The following is a 27357-nucleotide window of genomic DNA, read 5'->3' as shown; positions in this document are numbered from 1 at the left end:
CGATTTGACGGTGATATATTACAATGGCAATCGTTCTGGGATTCATTCGAATCGTCAATCCATTGCAATGTCAACTTGACTGATGTGCAGAAATTCAATTATTTGAAAGCACAGTTGGAGGGTACAGCCGCCATGACTATTGAAGGATTTGCACTCACGAATGCAAATTACACGCGCGCAGTCGAATTGTTACGTGAAAGGTATGGTCAACATTGCAAAATTGTTCATGCAACCATGCAAGCGTTATTGATATTGCCATCACCAACTTCCACAGTCGCGAGTTTGAGAGGGTTTTACGACCGCATGGAAACGTATATCCGGGGTCTTGAGTCGCTAGGACAACATCAAGATATGTACGGTAGCCTATTGGTGCCAGTTGTATTGGAAAAATTGCCGATGGCTATACGTAAAAATCTCGCCCGCGTAAACGAGAATAATGACTGGTTTTTGCAAGATCTGCGACGAGCGATTAACAAGGAAATCAACATTCTCGAGATCGGCACCGGAAGTTCCTATGCGTTGCCGGAAGTTAGCGACTACAACTCAACATCATTGTTTCATGCAAGTGCGAATGGTAAGAAGACTTCATACACTCCTAGCAACAAGTTTGGCAAAAGGAATACGCAAAATTATTCTAGAACATGTGCATTTTGTGATCAAGAACATTTAAGTTGTGAATGTAAAAACTTTCCTGACACTGCTGCCCGAATGAATGTTGTGAAACGGAAACAGCTTTGTTTTAACTGCTTGGGTAAACACCGAATCACAGAATGCAAGTCAAACGGACGCTGTCAAAACTGCCACCGGAAGCATCACACTTCTATCTGTAAGGAGCTACAAAGAAAACCGGAAGTTGAATCGCCGCAACCGGAAGCCGCCGTATTCTTCTCGTCTACAAAGAGGTCGAACGCAGACGTTATATTAAAGACCGTCATTGCCCCTGTTTCATCGTCTCACACTACAACGGATGCCGCCATATTAGTCGACGAAAGCGCACAGCGATCCTTTATCACCAGAAAGCTTGCTGACGATCTTCAACTAGAGAGTGATGGAATAGAAACACTTAGCCTGACGGGATTCGGAGGAAGTAATAACAGAAGTTTACAGCAACTAGAACGCACGACAGTGTACATAGTTTCGAAGAGAAAGAAGATACCTGTAAGTGTACTCATCGTCCCCACTATTGCGGCTCCCATCAGATGCGGATATCTTAGATCGACTGCGGAACTTCCATACCTGCGGGGATTGAAGTTGGCTCATTCCGTTACAGGTGACACGTTATTTGACATTTCATTACTCGTTGGAGCTTACCACTATTGGGATATTGTCGAAGATCACGTTGTTCGAGGGAACGGGCCGACTGCCGTCAAGTCTAAGATTGGTTATTTACTGTCCGGTCCGATGCCCTCCACGACTCATGCGTCAGCTGATAAGCACATCTTGAACGTACTTGCATCGCGCGCCCCAGAACACAGCATATTAGAACGTTTCTGGAGTCCTGAGAACATGGGTATCTCACCTTGTGAACCTGACCGGAAGTCTGTCGAGTACCTACAGCAATACCAAGCGACAGCTATTGAGTACGACAACGGAAGGTACCATGCCAAACTACCATGGAAGCAAGACCACCCTGCTCCACCAACAAACCACAACATAGCCTTGAAGAGAACTGTTGGGGCTATTCAGAGGTTGCGCAATGAACCGGAAGTGCCTCGGGCACATTGTGACATCATAGCAGAGCAGGAAAGACGTGGCTTCATCGAGCGGGTACCACTTGGTCAAGAGTCAGCTGAACATTTGCACTACATCCCTCATCACCCAGTGGAAAAAGAATCATCAACGACACCCATACGCATCGTCTACGATTGTAGCTGCCGTCAGTCACGTGATTCACCAAGCTTGAACGACTGCCTGAAATCAACGCCACCGGCATTGAACGAGCTTACGTCGATTCTTACAATCGTCACAGAAATCTAGGCTGTACTTAACGATCGGCCATTGACGTATGCATCAACAGATCTAAACGACTCCGCGCATATCACGCCGTCGCAGCTATTATACGGTCGCCGAGTTACAACGCTGCCACACGATGACGTCACATTCGATGCCGGGAATACTGTCGCTGCAGCCGATCATGCTACATTTAACCGCATGGCAAGGCGACGTGAGCTGCTCATAAAACAGTTATACAGACGCTGGAAGACTGAATACCTTACGTCACTCCGCGAGCACCACCGGGTGTCTGGTTCCAACACGCAGACGATCAACACCGGGGACGTGGTGCAGATCCATGATGATGGCCCGAGATGTCGATGGAAACTTGCCGTGGTCGTCGATGTTGTTGCCGAAAGGGATGGGCATGTTTGCGAGGCGAAAGCGCGAATCAGTAACGGATTGTATACCATAAGGCCAATAGCGAAACTTTATCCACCGGAAGTGATAAGTGCCAATAAAAACTGATGGACAATCATGATATTGTTGTGATGGACTGTTTTTAAATATTTAAGCATTTTGTTAATATGCTTATCGTATTCGTATGCTAATGTGAAAACTTTGTTTTATCGTTTTGCGGCCCCCAGTATGTCGTGAATATTATATGAGATTTTAGACGTAACGTTGATGGCGGTTGCCGCGAATTAGCGCATTATTATTATTATTATTTGACGTCATATATATTTGTATTGTTGTTGACGGGCAGTTGAATTAAAGGATCGAACCTGAACAGTCGTGTTTTGCATATCAACTCAAAGTACACCATTATACCTTCGTGAAAAGGCTTAAGTCTGTTATTGCAACTTAAATATGGCGGAGATACGGCGTCGTATTCGTCAGTTGCGAAGAGTTGTCAGGGTATAGCGAGTTTTTCAAGATAGGTTGAATCCGCTTGAAGTCCTGTCGGACGAAGAGGTTTTTCGGCGGTATCGTTTCCGAAGTAGAACAATAATTGACATTGTTGAAGTGCTGTTCCCCTTCTTAGAGAGGCCGACGAAGCGCTCGTCACCTCTCCAACCACTTTTGAGCGTTTTGGTAACGCTGTATTTTTTGGCATCGGGAGCCTACTATGTGGTGATAGGGGACGTGCATGGAGTTTCAGGGCCCTCTATATGCAGATCCATCAATTGCGTTGATAATCTGCTGGCGCGAATGGGCGTACATCGGATAAAATTTCCAAGAGTTCTTGGCGACACGAAGGCAAAGTTTTATTCGATTGCAGGTATGTTATGATAGCTATCATTCTTTTCCTACTTAAAATGTTCTGCATAAAATATTGGTGATCTTTAACCTTCATTTTGCTTGTTATTTTCGAGACTAAGGGCAATCAACAGTTGTCCACCATTCAGGTAGGTATCGGGTAAAAAGTAAACAAACCAAACGCAAACAAGTTCTGCATCTCAGATCTCTGAAATCGTAATATGTACTGTTAATTTTTACGTATACAGTTATTTTTCATTGACTGGTATACTTATAGCTCTAATTTGTGTACATTAGTATATTAATGCTGTATTGCCATATAATTTCGCGACCCAGAACTTTTCATCAGTAAAAGATTAGCTGCAATATAGCAACACTGATAACAGCTATTAAAACTGTGCCTGTTGCATTATTCAATTGATGCCCAACATTTATTACGTTTCTTTAAGGTATTTCATTGATTCAAACACCTCATTAATGTGGGTTTATTTTAAATATTGATTGATATTCTTCTGTCACTGTCACACTTGACTGTCAGTTTCTGGAAACATTTGTTTTAACAGCAATTTCATACCAGTTAAGATATATTCTATTCTGTCATTTTTTTTATTTACTGAAGAAAATACCAGGAACCAGAATAAACAATGTAAACACAACATAGAAAAATATCAGTTTTTGTCTTTATTGTTAAAACAGACAAATATCAATTTTATGTGGCACACATTTCCCTTTAAACAACCGAAAAGCATAAATTAAATTGTTTTTGTTTTGTTTTTGAACGTTCTATGTTAATTTACTGGGTTTTCCAAATGTTATTGGTTTCATAGACTGCACCCATGTGAAAGTTCTGGTACCAAGAGAATATGAAGCTGACTACGTAAATCGCAAAGGGGGCAATATACAGTTTTTTTAGTCTCGGCCAATCTTGTACACAAGCAGGAGTTAACCACTGTCCGAAACCTGGCCACCTCGTATATCTGAAAATAAACCAAGCACATTTCCAGAATGGTTGAGGGTGTGCCATCTGAAAAATCAGTTACATTCAAATCAAATGAGTTGGGGCAAAATGCTTTAGTATTGATTATTTCAAATCAAAACATCAAAATTATGTGTGTTTCCGAGCCTTTTTAACACCAACAAACTGCCACTTTCCTGCGGAAGCAAGGTGCCTGGAAACCATGTTTTTACATTGGTAACTTACCAAGTACTAAACAGCAATGGAGAAAATTGGGGGTCAAAGGATTAGATTTTTTGTAATAGTTCAATGTCCGTACGCCCTTTCAAATTTCCAACAGAAATACTGACCGGAGCCAGCATTATACCTGTTTTCAAATTGCATTAATTCTACTTCCTGTATGCAGCTATAGTTACAATACCGATGTTTGGGTAACTTACAAACATCCAAGAAAAATCACCACAACTCAAACCTGACATTCATTATAATTTAGACACTCAAAATGGTGCTTACTTGAGCATTGTTCTCTTTATTTTGAAATTTGACCGGGGCCAATGCGCATTGGTGGCTAAAAAGTGTGGTGTGCAGCCTTAAGGGCCAGCATAGTCTTAGAAACTGCTGAAAATGACTTGTTTTCTTAAAATTTGGACAAAAACAAGCAAATATAATACATTTGTAACCAATTCTGAAGGCTTGTCTGTTATTTATAAAGCGTTTAATCCAACCCCTGTTTCCTTTTTTTTCTGTGCTATTTTCTGGGTTACTGTAGAGGTGATGGTAATAAAAAAGCTACCTCACAGAAACATATTGCAACAATAAAATGAAGTATTAATCAAATTGAAATGATAAATGGTAGTGCAGGTGACTAGGTAAGCCTCTAAACCATAACTTTATCAAAGAAGCAACACAAAAGAACACAGTTTTGGGCCAATAAATACTTTATGTTGCTATTTTTTTTACATCTCTGCCTATAAATGCACATGTTTTTGCTAAAAATAATAAAAATATAAATTAAGTGCATGCTTAGCATGAACTTAAAAGGCAAGTTAGGCAGTTTGACCTTTAATCTGTTGTAAAAACAACATATTAAAGTCCCCAGTGTACTAATCCCTTAAACAAACACATGCAAGGGAGGTAACCCAATCATAGCATAAATAACTGGGGCTGACATATTGAGGAAATACCCCTGTGATAACACTCACTAACAACTGCCTAAAAATTGACACCTGACATAAATAAAATAAATCCAAAGATAAAAATAGTAAAGAAAATGTAAAAAACACTTAAATTTACGTGTGTGGTACAAGCTATATATATTGTTTCTATATACATATGAAATTAAAAAAATGGAATAAAAATGCTTACCTGTAAAAAAGTTTTGAACGTTTTAAAACACCTGGGGACTAATGTCCTAGCATGCACTTTTTTAAACGGGCTTTTGTCCTAGGGGCTTTTGTCCTAGGGGCTTTTGTCCTAGAGGCTAATGTCCTAGAGGGCTTATGGTCGAACCCCTAAAAAAACACATGCAAGGGAGGTAACCCAATCATAGCATAAATAACTGGGGCTGACATATTGAGGAAATACCCAAGTGATAACACTAACAACTGCCTAAAAATTGACACCTGACATAAATATTAGCCCAAATATCTTGGAAACAGATTATTAAAACTTCTAGTAAGCTCAGATCATTGTAAAAAGGCATACAATTAAGCGAGGCATTTACCAGAGTCACTTCTTCACAATAACTTCTTATTTACATATAAATAACATCAGTTGAATTGCGCACAATGGCCAAAAGTAATTCAAGGCGCAGTTATAGATTAAATAAAGCACGCAAGGCATTTTGGCTTAGACCAGGAAACACATTCCGACAAACAGGCCAAAATTTACCGAGCCCCACTGAAGATATCGCTGTTCCGTCAGTACCTGCAACAGAGCGTCTTTCTGCTGAAGAGGCTGTTGACGTACTTCACGCTTCTTCTTCAGGGACTACCTTGCCTTACAAGCTACGACCAAAAGCTGAAATGAAAGACATTCCAGACTGCACTAGTGTTGATGAGAATGTCATTGTCAATATGCAGTGCTTAAGAAACATTATACAACAGGTACATCAGCAAAACTGCAAGAATTCACTGGTTTCCGTAAGTGTTGTGCACCGACGTGGACTTGCTATTTCTATTTGTGCGGAATGCAGGGGCTGCCATTATAAGTTAACACCAATGGAGCTATCAAATACAATTAAGAAACCTAGGGGACAAGGTGCTGGTGTCCTAAATGAAATGATTTTTGCTGCCAGTGATGAAATCCAAAATGGGGATGGCTGATGTGTCACTGGTGTTGTCATGCTTGAACATCAAGCCTCCAAGTGACTCACTTATGCAAAAGAAAATGAACTTGATGTCTGACAAGGCAACAACAGTCAACGAAGACGAAATGTGTAATAACCAGCATTATGTCAGTCGCATTTTAACACTGTCAGGTAAAGACCACTCTGCTGATGTTCAGTTTGACACATCGTTTTCATGCAGACCGCAAGGTGGTGCAGAAAAAGCAAAGCAGAGTTTTGCTCCTCTCATCGAGCACAATACGTCAAAGAAATTTGTCCTGGCAGCATCAATGTCCAGCAAATTTTGCAAGCGACGCGTTTAGAATATTCGATCAGTGACGACAGACGCAAGCAGTCAAGTGGCGAAAGCCCTGAGAGACTACAATACAGAGAATTAAACAAACATGAAACATTGCCATTGCTTTATTCACAAACTCAGAACTTTGGAGAAAAAAAATCAGGAATATCAACTTAAATTCAAAACTTAAGGCGGGGCAAAACAAGGCAATTTTCTTCAAATCACTTGCAAGTGGAATTCGTACCCGTGCCCGCATGGAGCTGACAAACCTTAAATCCATAAGAAGTAATGAGGCCGAGTTCATTGAGCGTAGCACAAAAGCTCTTGAAAACATAGTTCCCTGTTTCGCGGACTCACATGTTGCATGCTCTAAGCAATCGACTGTCTGCCAACATCATCTTGTGCACTATGGAAAGAACAGTGTTGAACATCTACCCTATGGACAACACCTATCCCTGTCAAAAGACGATCAAACTACTCTTATAGATGCCATAATGAACACGTTCAACACAGAAACTTTAAGATCAGTTAAAGAACTTTACAGCACAAATCAATGCGAAATCATGCACTCGACAATTTTCAATTACGCTCCAAAGTTTACGTGCTGGACGCGAAACTTCTCAGGACTATGCCACTCAGCAACACATTCGCGAACACTGGATCGAGGACCGGCTTCATTGATACTAGCAAGGGCTATTGGCATTAATGTAAAGAAAAACTCACAAATGTACATGAATTTGAATCGAATCGACCAAAAAAGCCAGTATCATTCCAGGCGAAAGAAGTCGCAAGCATACAAACAATCTCGATACTTCCTACGGAAAAGAGTATCAAATCGACCGCTGTTACAGGAGTCCCTGTACTCGTGTGAGCCGTCCACTTCAAGCCAGGACCATTCATATGGCATTAAATACTAAATGTGTTATAAAATGCCTTTGCATTTGCCGGGAACAATGTTAACAAGATGTTTATGTGCCAGAGAACAATGTTAACAAGATTGTAATGTGCAATAGGTCCAAAACAGTACTAAATGCTGCAGAACGGCCATTTTGACTCATTATTTTGATTGTATTCTTATATTGTTTGCTGTATTTTTGACGGTATATGAAAATAAAGTTGTTCTTCACCACTGAATAGTAAATTTTCCAACCCGGCTACAAATTTAACACATACTTTTATACAGAGCTGTTCGAGAATTGCAGATATCGGTAAACATGATTCCGAATTACCTCCCTTGATTTACAATCAGTATTGGGCATAAAATGGTGTTATGGGGCAAGCACTCTGTAAAGAAACAAAACCTTAGGGATGAATAATTCAGCAAAATCATATTTCATCTGTGTTTGATCATTTTCATAATTTGATGTTTTACCTTAATATACAGTTTTTTTAGTCTCGGCCAATCTTGTACACAAGCAGGAGTTAATCACTGTCCGAAAGCTGATCACCTCGCATATCTGAAAATAAACCAAGCACATTTCCAGAATGGTTGAGGGTTTTCCATCTGAAAAAATCAGTAACATTCAAATTAAATGAGTTGGGGCAAAATGCTTTAGTATTGATTATTTCAAATCAAAACATCAAAATTATGTGTGTTTCCGAGCCTTTTTCAGACAGTTTCAACAACAAACTGCCACTTTCCTGCGGAAGCAAGGTGCCAGGAAACCATGTTTTTACATTGGTAACTTACCAAGTACTAAACAGCAATGGAGAAAATTGGGGGTCAAAGGATTAGATTTTTTGTAATAGTTCAATGTCCGCACGCCCTTTCAAATTTCCAACAGAAATACTGACCGGAGCCAGCATTACACCTGTTTTCGAATTGCATTAATTCTACTTCCTTTATGCAGCTATAGTTACAAGGTTACTATATACTAAAATATTTTAGAGTGCAATGCTGTACTCTCTAAAAACATGAACATCATTTAAAAGAAGACACAATTCTCTGTAGGGGCACTTGCCATGGCTTTATTTTAGAATGTTTCTTTGTGCATGTGGTGGGGAAAACATTGATGTTTAACAGAAATTCACTCTTTTGCTTGAAGGTTGGAGACTACATGAGGCTTTGACAGATGGCGGGAAACCCATCTCAACTGGTACGAAGCCGGTAAATAGATGGCCATAAAACAGTGACCGCTGATTCGCGTCGAGTTCTTTCTTGCATAATGTATGACCCCCCTTTTTTATTGTTTGAATCATTGCGGCTTGGAATGCTCTTTAAGAAAAGGTATGGTTATGGGGATGTCTATGCGCAAAAGTTTGACTTTATTTTTTGTTAAAGTTATTGCTTTCACATTGAATTTGTGTAGGAAATCTTATAGTATATTACGACCACAATACCTATGTTAAGGTAACTTACAAACATCCAAGAAAAATCACCACAACTCAAAGCTGAAATTCATTATTATTTAGACACTTAAAATGGTGCTTACTTGAGCATTGTTCTCTTATTTTTGAAATTTTACCCGAGGCCAATGCGCATTGGTGGCTAAAAAGTGTGGTGTGCAGCCAAAGGCTACCATTCACTCAATGTACAGGTAAATTATGTGAAATGTGTTTATTGTTTTGAAACATCAAACATTCACTTTTTATTGCATTCTTTTAGAGTCTATGCTTTCAAATATAATGGAAAACTTATCATTTGGCTATGCAAAATAACTGTGCAAAATGTGCTTAATAAACACATTATTTTTTCCATTTAATTTTACATAATGAGGGTACTTCTGCAGTGCCATGTTACTATGGATTTTGTAAAGTTTGTAGATGGCCCAGTTTGAATCGCATAAGAAAATGTGTGAATAACAACATTTTGAACACAGACGCGAACTTCTGTATGATTCTACAATTGCTGCTTTCAGATGGTGTGCGAGTCTGGCTATCGTTTTCTGAACGTGGTGGCAAAGTGGCCAGGAAGTGTGCATGATGCCAGGATATTTAGAAATTCCTTTCTTTGTCAGCATTTACAACCATTTATTTTCGTCAGCACGAAAGTTAGTCCTTTTTAAAAAATGACTATTTCGTCAGCACTTAAATTCGTCCATTTCTGGTTTTCAAAAAAAAGCGTCCGATTTGTTTGTAATGTTTGTTATACATGTAATACGCGGTTGCGAAAAAAATCGCGCTGGGGAAAGAGGGGTGACACTTGATAGTCACTTGCAGGAGGTGGGCCTTGTTGTGTTTTAAACAACGAAGCCAATTGCTTGTTAGTCTTTTTCCATTACAATCACGATCAAACTTATAATAATCTTACCTTTATCGGCGCCAATTAGAGAAGGTGCGAACATTATGGGTTATAATTAGCGTGTGATAAATAAAACAAAATTAACACTTGTGCATTTTTCATGAGTATGGGATTAAGTCTGAATGACCTTAGTTTCATAAAAAATTTGTAAATGCAGTCATCAAACTTGTTCTATTATACGAAAGAGGATCTAGTTCGTTAAGTGGTTGTTTTTTTCTGAATAAAACGCTGCATTTATTGATAAACAACAGTATTAAATCTATAAAAAATGTTTTTATTATAAAAAAACAAAGGTATGGGTTTTTATGTATATGTACAAAAATAGTAGATGCAGTTAAAACCAAACAACCAAACACAAATCTATATGTTCTTTATTAATTTGTAATAAAAGCGCATTATATATTTCAGTCAGGTTTTGATCACACATCGTCATATTTTAATTGCGTTTAATAGTATTGTCTTTAATCCGGATTCGCCGCGGGTTGGCTGTGTAATCTGCAACACCCCTGACAAACACAATACACACAATGGGTATTAAAGTTGTTAACAATTAGCGCTAATCAACACTATTTTACCTAAACGAAGTCGACGCGTTCGATACAGCCTTATTGCATTCGCGTTTTACAGGAAATGTTAGTTGTCGGTACACTGTATAATGTACACCCCTTTGTGTCAAAACCGGATTTAACTTGAGTGTGAATAGTCGACTGTTTCATGTTCTTTGATTCAATACAATCCGGGTATCTGTACTATAAGTACACCAGTCCACAAACAAGGTGCGCGCTTCCGCATATGGGCATTCCGACGTTCAAAAAATTGACCTACGGTTTAGCGTTCATGCCGTCGAACGCATTTAGCAATAAAACTCGTTTTTTCACTATTTCTTTACTTGCAAAATTACTAGTGGCTTATAACTTACCTTGCAATTAATTTTTACTCGCATTTTGCGAGTGTTAATTTCGATCCCTGTGTATATGCGTCGATTACGCTGGATTTAAATGCCTCATGCCTACGGTAATTCAGTCTTATTTGTTTCAAATATGGGACATGATTGTTCGTTAGAATCTTGAATACGTCCATCGGTCGAAGGACGAAAAAAGCGAAAATTAATGTCTGACGAATAATAATGGTTTCACAGTATTTTAATTGACCTTGACAGAGTTTCTTAATAACCACACTGTCCATTCATTCAGCCGTTCTTTAATGCACCTTCATATTTTTTCATATTTTAACGGTCATGTACTAAGAAGCTGCCTTTGTTTATTACCAAAAAGAGAAAAAAAGGTTCTTGAGAATGTTGCTTATATACACTAAATACCGAATCCTTAATTAATAATGCTTAATTGCGTATCATATGCAATTTGTTTGATGTAATTTAACATTGATGTATTTCCATATCTCCTGCAGGAACTCTTCATGGATGTATTTTGGGTGACAGTGGGTACCCCAGTAGACGTTATCTGATGACCCCTTACTTACAAACAAGGAACAGGGCACAGGAAAGGTAATTAAACCCCAAAATCAATCACTTGTTTGTGAGAAATTACACATTTCTTGAATTTTCTTTTGTGAGTGTGCATATCGAGATACTCATGTGCATGTAATTCATAAATATTTTACTACTTCTACGATTGTCCAGCGCCCGCGAATGTTGTCTTTGGGACAAATATATGTTATTACTAAAATAAATATTTTGCAGAATAATATTAACAAAAAAGATTGTGTATTAAGAAATCAAAGTTAAGAAATCATTACTTCTTTACCAATATGACCCCAACCTATACACAAGAGCAGACAACTGTATCAAGATCATTTTATAAATTACCCCACCCCACATTATACCCCCCTCTCAACCCCCACCCCCCAAAAAAAGTGTTTATTTTTTTTATTTTTTAAAGATCATCTAATAAATGACCCACCCCACATTATACCCCCTCTCAACCCTCCTACCCCCCCCCCCTCAAAAAAAAAATAATAATATTTTGTTTTCCTTTTATTTTTGAAAGATCGTCTAATTAATTATTGAATATGAACAATTTACCCATGATGGCTTACGTTATACTGTCAAGCACACGAATAGTCGAGAACGCTGTCCTCCAACAGCTCCTGTTCGTATACAAAATTTTCGTACACTTATTTTTTTTTCTTAAGGTTCATGTAGAGGCTTCATTTTGAAAAATGTGGGACCCCTAGCATTGAACTCAAATTTGACTAAAGGAAGAGTGCCACATTGAAAATGTATACATATATGCTTTAAAGGATGTTTTTCCTTCAAACTGCTACCAATTTTGTACATCAACGTATCATAACATCCACAAAATCAATCAAAATACAAAGCGATTTTAACACTAAAATAAACATTATTTTCAAAAATCTGAATCATGTTTATTCCACGTATTTCGGCGGAAAATTATATAACTAGTGAATAATATCGACATTGACGAGGGCAAGTTACGCTTAAATAGTAAAAAAAGTTTACATATCTAGAAATATCAAAACTCGAACACATGTCATTTCATCACCATGGGGGAGGCCATTTTTAAATCAATAAAATAGAAAGAAACATGCTAAAAACTCACTCATCGCCTAATTGACATTCCAAACGGTTGACGATGACAAATGCATTGGATTGTAATCTTTCCGTTGATGTTTGCAAACTGCACGATCAGACCTCATAAACACTCAAAAGAATAACTATGTAAGAAGCATTTCACCAATGTTTACAATCGTTGTCGAATCACACGACATATATTATTGCGCATAAAATAGTACGCTTACAGACTGATAGAAAGATCGATACGTAACTCTGTTCAATACATCACGGTATACTATTCTATAGATAATATATAATAATACATCGCTTTAACAATCTAAAAGTAGAAATAATTCTTTTAAACGGAGTTTTTAATAACGAAAGTGAAAACAACGGAAGTTGGATGGATAGTCTGTGAGATGCACTTCGGCTCCAGAAAAACAATACAAATAAACTAAAAAAGACGTGTGGGGGACAATTTTCAGCTGGATAATATTTGTAATAAGGTAAGTGATGATATCTCTACGTGGTCATTTCTATTATTTAGTGCGATCTCTTGCTGATTAATGTTAAAAGTTGTTTTACTAGTTGCCACCCAACTGTCAAAATAAGTATTGTGTTTTCTCAGGTATGTGTATACACATACCCGTTTTTCTCACCACTGCACGTGGTTTCGACCGATTTGTTTTGCACGTTTTTCTACGGATCACAGCGATGGCCACGCTTTCAAAATGGGTAGAAGGAATAGAAATATAAAATCAATCGTTTGCCAATTTCTTTTTATTCCTTTACAATTTTAAATGTCGTCTGCAATCTATTTCAATTTGAGATGGTTTAAAATTTGAAATTTGGTTGAGATGTAAATAACACAATTGTTAAGCCTTTGAAATAGAATTGTGACTCTTATTATCCACCATACCTGGATTTTTAAAAAGTAGTTACGTTTTAGTTATTTTTAGAACTTTGTTTAGGATATTTATCCAAAAAAGGCAGTTGAATAAAAACTCATTTGTTGTTTTATGACAATAATTTTCTGTGAAATGTTGCTAACTTGACCTTGTATATGTATATAGCTTTGTATTTATTCCACTTAAGGTAGTGCATATCCTTCCTAACTTTAGATTGAGATTTTGTAAATTAGTGTAAAAATATATTGGTTTTAAACCAAAATATGAATAAAGCACACAAATATTGACTGTCAAAAATGTGTTTATGTTATTCTATCCGTCTTTAGCTTTAAAATGATATATAGTTTGACCATATTGTACCACATTCAATAAAGAAAAACCAAAGCGAAGTTTTAATGAATTTTATCCCCCCCATGAACCTTAACAACATTTTAAAAATATGTGTACGAAACAAATATGGGTACGAAAATTTTGTGTACGAAAACAATGTCGGAAGGAAAACAATTGAATACGAAAATTTTGGGTAGGAAAATATTATGCAGAAATAAAATATATGTACGAAGAAAAATTTGGTTATGAAAAAACAAAAAAAAAATGGGTAGGAAAAAAAATTGGGTAGGAACAATATTTGGTACGAAAAAACATTTGTTTACGAACATGTTGCAGTAGGAATGATGGGGTACCTGTAAGTATACCAGGGTACCCCCAAAAGTATCATTTGAAAATCTGTGTACGGTGAAGTAAACTTCAAAGTACCCAGGGTACGGGGAAGTAGTACCGGTAGGAAACTTGACCCATTTAGCCTAAGTACCAGTTCATAGATTGTTAGAGATTGTCCCGAACCTCTCGATAAAATTGGAAGAGGACCGGATCCATGCTTTACCTTTACCTTTATCAAGATAATCAACGAGGTATGCCGATTGAGAAAATTTAGCTAACTCAATCGGACTGGCTCGGATTTTTTCATAGGTCACCATTGTGAAGAATTTTTTCATGGTATGGTAACTTAGATGAGCTGTTTCGCTGAAGCAGCATCGTCAAAAATCATATCATGCAATTATTATAATAACATTTAATGTTATTTCTGATACAACCGATCATTACTGAGGACCAGGGTTATTGTGGAGCAGGCATTTGGCGTTTTGAAACGTCGATTTGCTTGCTTGGCGTATGGCCTGCGTTGCCACCCTGGAAGATGCTGTAGCATTATCATTGCTACTGTATTCTTACACAATTATAGACTTGACAGTGGTGACATCTTGGAACCCAATAAGGATATGGATGTAAATCAACCCCCCAACATTGCTCATCAAGAAAAAACAATGGAATTCAATACAGGGATATATTTGCAGAACGTTATTTTTCTTAAAAGTTTTCCTTGCATGTATATACATATGTGTCGCGTTCTGAAAAAACTGGGCATAATGCATGTACATTAAGTGTTGTCCCAGATTAGCCTGTGCAGTCGGCAGGAACGACACTTTCCGCTTTGATGATATTTTTTGTTAAAATGAAGTCTCTTCTAAGCAAACATCCAATTTAGGCGGAAAGAGTTGTCCCTGATTAGCTGCCTGTGTCGACTGCACAAGCTAATCTGGGACAACATTATGCCCAGTTATCCCAGAACGCAACTCATATACAGACAAGAAATGTTTATGAAACAGGTATGCCCCCCCCCCCCCTAAATGCTATAATATCAACACAGCTATATGAAATAAATGTTAAATACATATTGCTTTCTATGAAAAACATAACAAATAACAATTAATTTAACCCTTTCTCACTTGGAAGCAAAGTGAAAATTGCTATGAGCAAACAGCATAAATCCAGAACAGCCTGCAAGTAACACGCTGTCTGTTCAGGTTTTATGCTGTTTGCTGCTCGTCCGTATCTTTGGGTTGGAAGTGTGGTCCTTAAAAGTTGAATTTATTAAGAAAAGTCTTTAATTTAATTTAACTTTCTAAGGACTTCAAATCCGTCAAAATACGTATCTCAGTGATAAAGGGTTAAACAAACAATGTCAAGATATTATGGCAAGAAATTTTCTATTTGTTTCAATATTAGTGTTTTGTTGAGTTCATGTATTTCCTTTTCTTGGACAATTTTATTTTCATAGTAAAACTGCTTTGACTCCCAGGCTCTAATCTCGCTGGTAATTCGCCGGCTTTCAAGATCGTACAACTCTTCCTCCACATCAACCTTCCGTGTCTTCATTGATTTCTTGCCTGCATAATAATAAAACACAATAAAATGAATAACCTGTTTGGATTCCAAGATGTCGCCACAGTCAAGTCCATAATTGTGTAATGACATGTATATAGTAGCAATGATAATGCTACCTTTTTTGAGCTTACTTGATTTCTCAGGTGAGCTTTTTTGATCGGTCTTTGTCCGTCGTCTGTCCTTCCGTCCATCTATCGTCCACATTTGGTTTGAAAACACTCTAGAGGCCACATTTTTGTCCGATCTTCATGAAACTTGGTCAGAAGATTTGTCCGAATGACACTTTGATCGATTTTGAAACTGGGTCATGCTGGAACAAAAACTAGGTCAGTAGGTCAAAAATAAGAAAAAACTTTTAAACACTGTAGAAGTCACATTTCATTCACAATCTTCATGAAACTTTGTCAAAATGTTTGTCTTAATGACATGTTTGTTGAAAAACATGGCTGCCAGGGGTGAGGGTTGGCGCATTTTACTTATATTTATATAGTAAAAAAAGCTTGTGAACACTGTAGAAGTCACAATTTTTGCCCAATCATCATGAAACTTGGTAAAAACATTGGTTTAATTAATATCTCAGATGAGGTCGAAGATGGTCCCGATTGGTCTAAAAACATGATCGCCAGGGGAGTGGGACAGTTTTTATTATATGAGTATAGAAAAACCTTGTGAACTCTCTAGAAGTGATATCGCGAAACTTAGTCAAGACTTTGGTTTTATTGATATCTCAGACAAGTTGGAAAAGGTCTCAGTTCGGTGCAAAAAAAAAAACACACTTTTTAGCTCACCTGATTGCTCAGGTGAGGTTGTGGGGTTGGTCGTTGTCCGTCGTATGTCCGTCCGTCCACATTTCTTTTTTTTTAACACTCTTGCATTCACATTTCCCGAGCATTCTTAATCGAAGCTATATGGCTACAAGATCTGAGTCCAGTTTGATAATGAGCAAAATCGCATAATAAATGCCAGAATGATTGCCCTTAGATTGTCAATTAAGATACTTGACCAAGATGTTTTTCTTGGTGATATCAAGGAAAAGTATGACATTGGTTCATATGGGGTCAAAATCTTGGTCACAAGGTTCAAATTTTACAAAAACCTTGTAATCACAAGTAGAATTAGCATTACTTGCAAATGTTTGCATTGCCAAAAACAACATGCAAATTGACAGAAGTCAATCAGAATTAATAATATGCTCACACTGCAAAAGTAAACAGAAGAGAACCAATCTAATATGCTCTAGAGGTATTGAATTTTCGACTAAGCAATGAACAAGGCCTTGTTAAAAAAGGGTTAGCGAACTAGGGCCATCTTGGCCCTCTTGTTTTTAAACAAGTTCTGTTTTGATTATGGTGATTTCTTATGAAAAGCGTGTTAACAATTACTTAACATTAAATAATACGTGTATTGTTTTAATTAGTATTTAAGTGGCTTATAATAACCCCAGTTTTTCTCTGGTGTCACTCCTGTTGAAACATCTGACTCCAAGAGTATCTCGTATCTGTTAGAAAATTATTGATATTGAAAGAAACATATTTCTACAATGAATAAACCATATTTAATGTTATTATTCCACAGAAATAAAATAAGGGAAATTAACAAAGTGTTATATTTTGCACAGTTGTCCATGTTTTACGAAACTACATCACACTAACTTGCCTTTATTACAACGGAAGATAGACAAAGTTTATCCAGCTTTGTGAACTTACAGTTCATTCCCGTTCGATATGCAACTGGAACATGGCTACGTGGTGACAGCTGCAGGTGGGGAGCATTTCTGCACGCTGCAGGTGGCTGTTGAAGAGGATGGTTGACCCTCTTTAGGCGGCCTGTTCTCCTTCTCGAATGTGCCTACATAATCACACAGTGATTCATAAGATTAAAACAAGCAACTGTTATAAGTTATTATTACTAAAATTCTTCACAATCAAGCCAGTTTTCTTAGCTTGTATATAAATGGAATACAAATCCAGTGATCGCTGGTTCTATCCTCGATTATTGCCAGGCCCGATTTATACCAAGCCATACATTCTCGCTCGCTCTGGCATCATAACCCAGTAGACAATTTACTGACTGAATTACATTTGCTGGGTACACAGGAACATATGATGTAAATGATGCCCGATTGTACAATAATTTACATGTATAAACATTTAACAAAAAAATCACACAAACGCTATGCAAATTACTTACTTTCCACACCCCCGGTATTCCTTCCAGTTGGTGTGGATTTCGATCGCAAAGAATACCGGCCACGATCTCTTCTTCAATGGAGAAGTGCACCCTTCCATGGCCAGTTGATCTGGAATCGTCGACTTTACTTCGCACTCAAATGAGATCTCATTTTGATGCGCAATCAAATAAATATTTAATTGTAGTGTAATTGCGTTTCATTCATTTAAATTGACGTTATTAGCTTTTTAGCATAATCGGGCATTCCATGCTTCGAGAGAAACTCCACCGGTCCTGTATGGTGACCGCCAGCCGAACTCTGTACCGCGAGTCCGAATGAATGAGGCGATTCCGACATTAGGCTGCATTATGTGTGGAATCAGTGCGTGTCCCAGCACTCTAAACTATGTTTACTTAGCCTGTACTAAGGAATACTGTAATCAATTGTGAATGATCAATCTACTTTTTTACTTTTTTTTTAACTATGATGTGATCTTATGCGGTATGTGTGTGTGTGAGGGGGGGGGTGCATATAACCCAGAGAAAACACCAACTGCCACCAACAAAAATCACATTTTCAGGGAGCGGGAATCGAGCCATTTATTTTGAAAATTTGAAAGGGGCTTTGGCAAATGAAAAAAAAAATATAATGCAAGCGTATATATCCACGGTTTAAACTGGGTATATTTCATATGAAATGTTTGAGGCATTTTGACATACAAAACATTTCATGAATTGGTTTTTGTTTGTTTGGCCCTTTTCTTGGTGTTTACCGAATTTCTCTTGTTGTCTTTTACTACATGTGGTTCTCCAACGAATATGTATTCGCTTAGCGCATTTATTAAATATTTGAAATTAAAATTGGAATTGTTAGCTCCACTGGCCAAACGCCAGCGGGGCTTATGTCATGGTCCTGTGTCCGTCGTGTGTGCGTCCGTGCGTGCGTGCGTCCGTGCGTCCGTGCGTTAACTTTTTCTTTAAACATCTTCTTCTCCTAAACTACTGGTCCAAATCTGATGAAATTTCTCAGGAATGTTCCTGTGGTGAACCACTTTCTAATGTGTTCAAATTATGCCCCTGGGGTCAAATTTGACCCTGCCCCGGGGGGTCAACAAATTGAAAATTTGCTTATATAAGGCCTATTTTGTGCAAACTTTATAAATCTTCTTGTTCATAACCATTAGGCCTAGAGCTACCAAATTTGGTATGTATTGACATCTTATAGTCCTCTACCAAGTTTGTTCAAATTTTGCCCCTGGGGTCAAATTTGACCCTGTCCCAGGGGGTCAAAAATTGAAAATTTGCTTATGTAAGGCCTATTTTGTGCAAACTTTAAAAATCTTCTAGTCCGTAACCATTGAGCCTAGGGCTACTAAATTTGCTATGTAGTGACATCTTATAGTCCTCTACCAAGTTTTGTTCAAATTATTCCCCTGGGGTCAAATTTTACCATGTCCCGGGGGGTCAAACATTGAAAATTTGGATATATAAGGCCTGTTTTGTGCAAACTTTAAAAATCTTCTTGTCCATAACCGTATGGCATAGGGCTACCAACATTGGTATGTAGTGACATCTTATTTTCCTTTACCAAGTGTGTTCAAATTTTGCCCCTGGGGTCAAATTTGACCCTGACCCGGGGGGGTTAAAAAATTGAAAATTTGCTTATATAAGGCCTATTTTGTGCAAAATTAAAAAATCTTCTTGTCCATAACCATTGGGCCTAGGGCTACCAAATTTGCTTTGTAGTGACATCATATAGTCCTCTACCAAGTTTGTTCAAATTATGCCCCTGGGGTCAAAGTTGACCCTGCCCCGGGGGGTTAAAATATTGAAAATTTGCTTATATAAGGCCTATTTTGTGCAAAATTTAAAAATCTTCTTGTCCATAACCATTGGGACTTGGGCTACCAAATTTTGTATGTAGTGACATCTTATAGTACTCTATCAAGTGTGTTCAAATTATGCCCCTGGGGTTAAATTTGACCCTGCCACGGGGGGTCAAAAAAAATTGAACATTTGCTTATATAAGGCCTACTTTGTGAAAACTTTAAAAATCTTCTTGACCATAACCATTGGGCCAAGGGCTACCAAATTTGGTATGTAGTGACATCGTATAGACCTCTACCAAGTTTGTTCAAATTATGCCCCTGGGGTCAAATTTGACTTTGCCCCGGGGGTGAAAAATTGAAAATTCGCTTAAATAAGGCCTATTTTGTGCAAACTTAAAAAATCTTCTTGTCCATAACCATTGGGCCTAGGGCTACCAAATTTGGTATGTAGTGACATCTAATAGTCCTCTACCAAGTTTGTTCACATTATGCCCCCGGGGTCAAATTTGACCCTGCCCTGGGGTGGCCAAAAAATCGAAAATTTGCTTATATAAGGCCTATTTTGTGCAAACTTTAAAAATCTTCTTGTCCATAACTGTATGGCATAGGGCTACCAAATTTGGTATGTAATGACATCTTATAGTCCTCTACCAAGTTTGTTCAAATTAAACGCCTGGGATCAAATTTGACCGTTCCCCATGGGTCACAAAATTGAACATATGCTTATATTGGGCCCATTTTGTGCAAACTATAAAAATCTTCTTGTCCATAACCATTGGGCCTATTTCTACCAAATTTGGTAGGTAGTGACATCTAATAGTTCTCTACTAAGTTTGTTCAAATTATGCCCTTAGGAACAAATTGGACCTTGCCCTAGAGGTCACAAAAATGAACATTTGCTTAAATAAGGCCTATTTTGTGCAAACTTTAAAAATCTTCTTGTTCTTAATTAAAGAGCCTAGGGCTACGAAATTTGGTATGTAGTGATATCTAATAGTCCTCTACCAAATTTGTTCAAATTATTTCCCTGGGCTCAAATTTGACCCGGCCCCGGGGGTCACAAAACTGAACATATGACGTTTACCAGTGGAGATTACTGCGGTCGTTTGGCTGTGACCAACAACAACATCAACATCTTGTAAACATGAGATAAAACCCTGTCATTTAGTGCCATTTTAGGTCAGATGGTGACTGCTTACAAAGGCATTGAAGTAAGAACATGTGTTATGAATGTTTTTCTTATAAACTGAAAAAAGTCGGGTTTTATTTAAATATGTCGAAAGTGACCATATATCCGGATGAAAATATTTTGGATGACATGTTGATTTCATGTCTTTTTTGTAGTGTTAAAACCAGTTTAATTATATATTATTAATTTTAAAAACACAACTTCCATGAACATAATTATTTCAAGGAAAGTCAATATATGATACTGCACGGTAAACTCAAACATTGTATCCAAGAGAAGGTGTTGAAATTAATGAAGTGCAATGTTCTTAACTATCGTATATGCTGCTTTTTAATAACTAATGATTCATTTTTCCATTTGTGAATCGTGACTGATCATGAATTGTTGTAATTATTGTCAATTGCTCAACAATCCATATATATTTCTGACCATTTTATAAGTTTCTTAATATAAGTTATGAATTGGTCAAAGAAGTCAAATGTATTACTTAATTAAATACATGTATAAATATAAAAAAATAATCTTAAGATTATCATAATATTCTCAGGCCTGTTGGTCTTATGGATGTGTGGGTTGATGAGCAATTTCTCCTTTTATTACAATTATTTCTACCCTACCTGATCATTTCTTTCATATTCCATTTTAATTCAATTGACGTCTGCAACCTCTTTCAAATTGGGAAAGTCCAAAATGTGTTGTTTGGTAAAGGGTGACGGCATTTTGATTCCTATGGGTTTTGTGAATCTGTTTCAAATCAAATGCGTAGATTTGATCTTCAGCATATAAAAATATGTGAAATAGAAAGAACGAAAATATCTTTTGGAGAGATAAATGTACCTACGTTATAAGCAAAGGACCTGTGCAACAATTCCCAGGCTTTTTTGTCTGTTTAGTTAACACGGTAGCAACTTTTTCCATATATAAAAATACTCACCCTTCCAACTTTAAGCGCCCAGATTTTTAAAGTTTGCCAAAAAAGGGTCTTATATAAGCACATTTTCGATTTTTGACCCCCCAGGGCAGGGTCAAATTTGACCTCAGGGGCATAATTTGAACAAACTTGGTAGAGTAATATAAGATGTCACTACATACCAATGTTGGTAGCCCTTGGCCCAATGGTTATGGACAAGAAGATTTTTAAAGTTTTCACAAAATATGCCTTATATAAGCAAATGTTCAATTTTTTGACCCCCCGGGGCAGGGTCAAATTTGACCCCAGGGGCATAATTTGAATATAATTTATAGAGGACTATAAGTTGTCACTACATAGCAAATTTGTTAGCCCTAGGCCCAATGGTTATGGACAAGAATATTTTTAAAGTTTGCACAAAATAGGCCTAATATAAGCAAAATTTCAATTTTTTGACCCCCCGGGGCAAAGTCAAATTTGACCCCAGGGGCATAATTTGAACAAACTTGGTAGAATACTATAAGATGTCACTACATACCAAATTTAGTAGCCCTTGGCCGAATGGTTATGGACAAGAAGATTTTTAAAGTTTTCGCAAAGAAGGCCTTATATAAGCAAATGTTCAATTTTTTTACCCACCGGGGCAGGGTCAAATTTGACCCCAGGGGCATAATTTGAACATAATTGATAGAGGACCATAAGTTGTCACTACATAGCAAATTTGGTAGCCCTAGACCCAATGGTTATGGACAAGAATATTTTTAAAGTTTGTACAAAATAGGCCTTATATAAGCAAATTTTCAATTTTTTAACCCCCCGGGGCAGAGTCAAATTTGACCCCAGGGGCATAATTTGAACACACTTGTTAGAGGACAATATGATGTCACTACATACCAAATTTGGTAGCCCTATGCCATTCGGCTATGGACAAGAAGATTTTTAAAGTTTGCACAAAACAGGCCTTATATAAGCAAATTTTCAATGTTTTGACCCCCCGGGGCGGGGTAAAATTTAATCCCCGGGGAATAATTTGAACAAACTTGGTAGAGGACGATAAGGTGTCACTGCATAGCAAATTTGGTAGCCCTAGGCCCAATGGTTACGGACAAGAAGATTTTTAAAGTTTGCACAAAATAGGCCTTATATAACTTATAAGCAAATTTTCAATTTTTTGACCCCCTGGGGCAGGGTCAAATTTGACCCCAGGGGCATAATTTGAACAAACTTGGTAGAGGTATAAGATGTCAATACATACCAAATTTTTAAACCATAGGCCTAATGGTTATGGACAAGAAGATTTATAAAGTTTGCACAAAATAGGCCTTATTTAAGCAAATTTTCAATTTTTTGACCCCCGGGGCAGGGTCAAATTTGACCCCAGGGGCATAATTTGCACAAATTTGAAAGAAGTTCACCACAGGAACATTCCTGAGAAATTTCATCAGATTTGGACCGGTAGTTTAGGAGAAGAAGATGTTTAAAGAAAAAGTTAACGCACGGACGCACGCACGGACGCACGCACGGACGCACACACGAAGGACACAGGACCATGACATAAGCCCCGCTGGCCTTTGGCCAGTGGAGCTAAAAATTCCAATTTTAATTTCAAATATTTAATAAATGCGCTAAGCGAATACATATTCGTTGGGGAACCACATGTAGTAAAAGACAACAAGAGAAATTCGGTAAACACCAAGAAAAGGGCCAAACAAACAAAAACCAATTCATGAAATGTTTTGTATGTCAAAATGCCTCAAACATTTCATGTGAAATATACCCAGTTTAAACCGTGGAGATAAACGCTTGCATTATATTATTATTTTCATTTGCCAAAACCCCTTTAAAATTTTCAAAATAAATGGCTCGATTCCCGCTCCCTGAAAATGTGGTTTCTGTTGGTGGCAGTTGGTGTTTTCTCTGGGTTATATGCACCCCCCCCCCCCTCACACACACACATACCGCATAAGATCACATCATAGTTAAAAAAAATAGTAAAAAAAGTAGATTGATCATTCACAATTGATCACAGTATTCCTTAGTCTAGGCTAAGTAGATCTAGTTTAGAGTGCTGGGACACGCACTGATTCCACACATAATGCAGCCTCATGTCGGAATCGCCTCATTCATTCGGACTCGCGGTACAGAGTTCGGCTGGCGGTCACCATACAGGACCGGTGGAGTTTCTCTCAAAGCATAGAATGCCCGATTATTCTTAAAAGCTAATAACGTCATTTAAATGAATGAAACGCAATTACACTACAATTAAATATCTATTTGATTGCGCATCAAAATGAGATCTGAGGAACTTAACATTGAACATGTTGAAAAAAAAAATTCTTATTTCTTATGTCTTTGTATGTACTAATTTTTAAACGGCGTACCGACGGCAATACAATATTTAATGTTAGGCATTATACAATGCATTTAAAGTATTTACTAAATGATTGCTTGAAACACAAACCTTTTTAAAGGTTCTTTAAAAATAAGTATCTAAGCATTACACGTTATATTAACTTTTTTTTAAATAATATCAATATAGTATTATCTCTAGTAGTATGAGTTCGCAAAATTTTTAAAACATTTTGGAATGTATGCCTTCGCAGAGATATTCAGTCGATATGTAATTTTAAACTGTCAACTATGTATACTTCTTTGTTTATGAAGCAATCGATTAATATGTTGTCCTGTGTCAAGCAATAACAATAACTGTTATATTGATGAATATACAATAGAAGTAATATATACTTCAATACAATCTGGTTAATGATGTAATGGAAGTTATGCAAGATATTTGTTAAGCATGGGGCAGCAAATCCAACGCCCCATAGCAGTATCTTAAGCGAAAATTTCTGTTCTGAAAAGTATGATCATCAAGCAAATGCTACAAATAAACATCATCATCCGCATATTATTCATTGTGCAAAAGATTGTTATTTACTTAGCAGTGTAAAGCAGACGAAATCGCACGTGCACACCAAAAGACAATGGTAATAATACGCATATAAAACTGAAAAACAATTCACTGAAGTTCTTCTAATTAAAGGCCTATAGCTCTTACATGTCCGAGTCATCATAGCAAAACTTGTATACAACCCAGTGAAGAACGATAATGCAAATTAATGTCCGCGTGCACTACCGCAGTATGATGATACACATTTAGTATATGTTTCTTGAAATGTCATGCTGCAGATATTCACAAACAGCTCCGGAAGAATGGACGGACAACACCAAAAACAATATCCCATCGCTATTGGCGGGGAATAAAAAAACAGATAATAGAAAAGTAAATTACACTCCAATAAAGACGTGTTAACAAAACAAGTTTCGTTTCATTTTTATTCAACACAATCGAACATCAGACCATTACAGTAATTGACGAGATAAACACCTTTAAACAAAACAAACATTAAGGCACATGGCCTTATGTAAGCATCGATATTTTTAAGTTAAAGCCTATAAAACGTCAGTCGTAACAATTGATAGGAATATATATACCACCACCACTTTTAGCTGCAAATTGGTGGTCCCAAAATTTGTTTTCCATAAAAATCATAATTGTAATATAACATAATTAAAGAACAATAAAGAATATCAACATCTTAACCTATTATGTAGTGATACTGAACACTTAAATTCAGAGGTTAAAGAGGCGCAATACTTTTGTGTACCTTTCACTTTATTTCATAGTGTCCTTTTTTCTGTGGCGATACACTGACCTTTGGTGATTGAAGGTGTTTCCACATTGATACACGTTGTCACATACTTTGTGTTAAAGGCGATGCTCTGCTTAGTATCGCTTTGCCTTAAAAAGTTGTCTATATGTTTCACATTTGAAACTTGCTGTATGTATTTTACGGCTGCATCGACTTTTGAATGAACCTTAGCAATTTGTACGGTGATATGTTTTACATTATGTCATATGAGTTAAAACATGGTCATTTTAATCAGTTGTATAATTAACTCCTTTTGCACGCACTTCACAAACGTGACGATTGCATCCTACTTTAGTGATGAACATGCTGTCTCAATGTTCGCAGTTATAACTTGCACCCGAGCTTGTGGACTATTTTTTTCCACAAACCTTACAATCAAACTGTCGATTTGAAGCTTGCTTTGTCGTTTTAAGTTGTGTTAAAGTGTAAATCTCATTTTTACAAACTATACATTCCAAAGGTTCCTTTGATATTGTGATCACAACCTGTTCTGCCGCAGACAAGATCGAACAGTCCGCGTTTGCTTATACTGATCCTGGATCACATATAAGAAAAAATCGGATCTTCGTCCACCGGCAGAAATGACTCCGTCGTTACTCCGCTTGCAGCCGCGAACAATGCATCTGACTCCATAATTGCCTCGCATGCAGATTCAGGTACACTGCTTAGTAACAATGACTTGGACTTTTCATCCTAGCTCGAGTCGCCAGTTTGGCAAAACCCAAAGATTCAGTGCCAATCCTTCTAAAAAAAAATATAATAATTCAGTGTGCATGCCTATGTCTGCTATATTAATTCTGAATACATTTTTTAAATGGTCGGTTTCGTTTTGTTTTCGAGTGATTGCGTCGGGAATCATTGAGTGTATATTGAAAAATTCTATTAAAGTGGCTGAATTGAACATATATACACTCAAAATAAGTATATCACCGAAATTACCAGACAGACAGACATTTTATTTGACTTGCGCAATGTACATCTTCAACATTGTATGTGGTTGGTATTTATATATGTCAACCTGTATATTCGCAGAAAAAAACGTGTCAAAAACATGAATATATATATATATATATACAAAACAAATGCATATTGAGGTACAGAGGATGAACAATTGGTAAATTACGTTATACGATTTAACAATACGAATTACCACTAGCAATATGTACCAACTTTTTTTTTACTTCTTAACTGTTGTTAACCTAACTCACGGCAACAATCATTCTTTGTTTTTACACAAGATGCGTTATAAGTAACTGATAAAATAAAAAACCGCACAATTTAGTTTTTGAATTTCTACGGCGGCAGCCTCAGGCTCAGAGTGTCATTGGTATCTGAAACAAAAACATATCTGTAAGTTGGAGAGCAAATATGTAAGATCAAGGCCCGCGCTAAAAATACCATTTGTTGTTACCGTTCGTTTACATGCCAGCGCCAGCAAGCTATTTACTGTCGGTAACTTACAGTATAAATATTGAACTCTATAGTTGGCGAAGCCTAATATGCATACTAGAGATACTAAATTTTGTGCAAAGATCAAGCATTAGAAAAGGTTAAATCATTTACATACTTAGGAATTGTATCCACTACAGGATGATCTTTTTCAAATACCTTTTAAACACTTGCAGGTCAAGCCTAAAAGGCTGTTTTGAAGCTTAACTCATATTTAATAAATTATCCAACAATTTCAATACATACCAAATTACAGTTGTTTGATCAGCTTGTTTTACCAATTTTAAAGTATGGGTCAGAAATATGGGGCTTAACTGAGTAAATTGCAATTGAAAGAGTTCACTTAAATTTTTGCAAAAAAAATACTTGGCGTGAAAATTCGGACACATAATTATTTTGTATATGGGGAACTTGGAAGAACA

At 37.1% G+C, this 27357-nt stretch overlaps 2 protein-coding genes across 2 annotated transcripts in view; both read left to right on the top strand.

The window, feature by feature from the left end:
• LOC127838617 (uncharacterized) overlaps positions 1-27357 on the top strand; it is a 414202-nt gene that overhangs the window by 45521 nt on the left and 341324 nt on the right. The window lies entirely within an intron of this gene.
• LOC127839918 (uncharacterized) lies at positions 235-1977 on the top strand. Its single transcript, XM_052368309.1, has one exon. It carries the CDS (start codon positions 235-237, stop codon positions 1975-1977), a length of 1743 nt encoding a protein of 580 aa, XP_052224269.1.

The sequence above is a fragment of the Dreissena polymorpha genome, chromosome 7 (genome assembly GCF_020536995.1).
Source record: "Dreissena polymorpha isolate Duluth1 chromosome 7, UMN_Dpol_1.0, whole genome shotgun sequence".
Taxonomy (NCBI): domain Eukaryota; kingdom Metazoa; phylum Mollusca; class Bivalvia; order Myida; family Dreissenidae; genus Dreissena; species Dreissena polymorpha.
Note: the sequence above shows the minus strand (reverse complement) of the source record. Positions and strands in the feature narration are given on the sequence as shown.

Coding starts and splice junctions, on each gene's coding strand:
- LOC127839918 (XM_052368309.1), top strand. CDS start 235: ATGCAAGCGTTATTGATATTGCCATCACCAACTTCCACAGTCGCGAGT.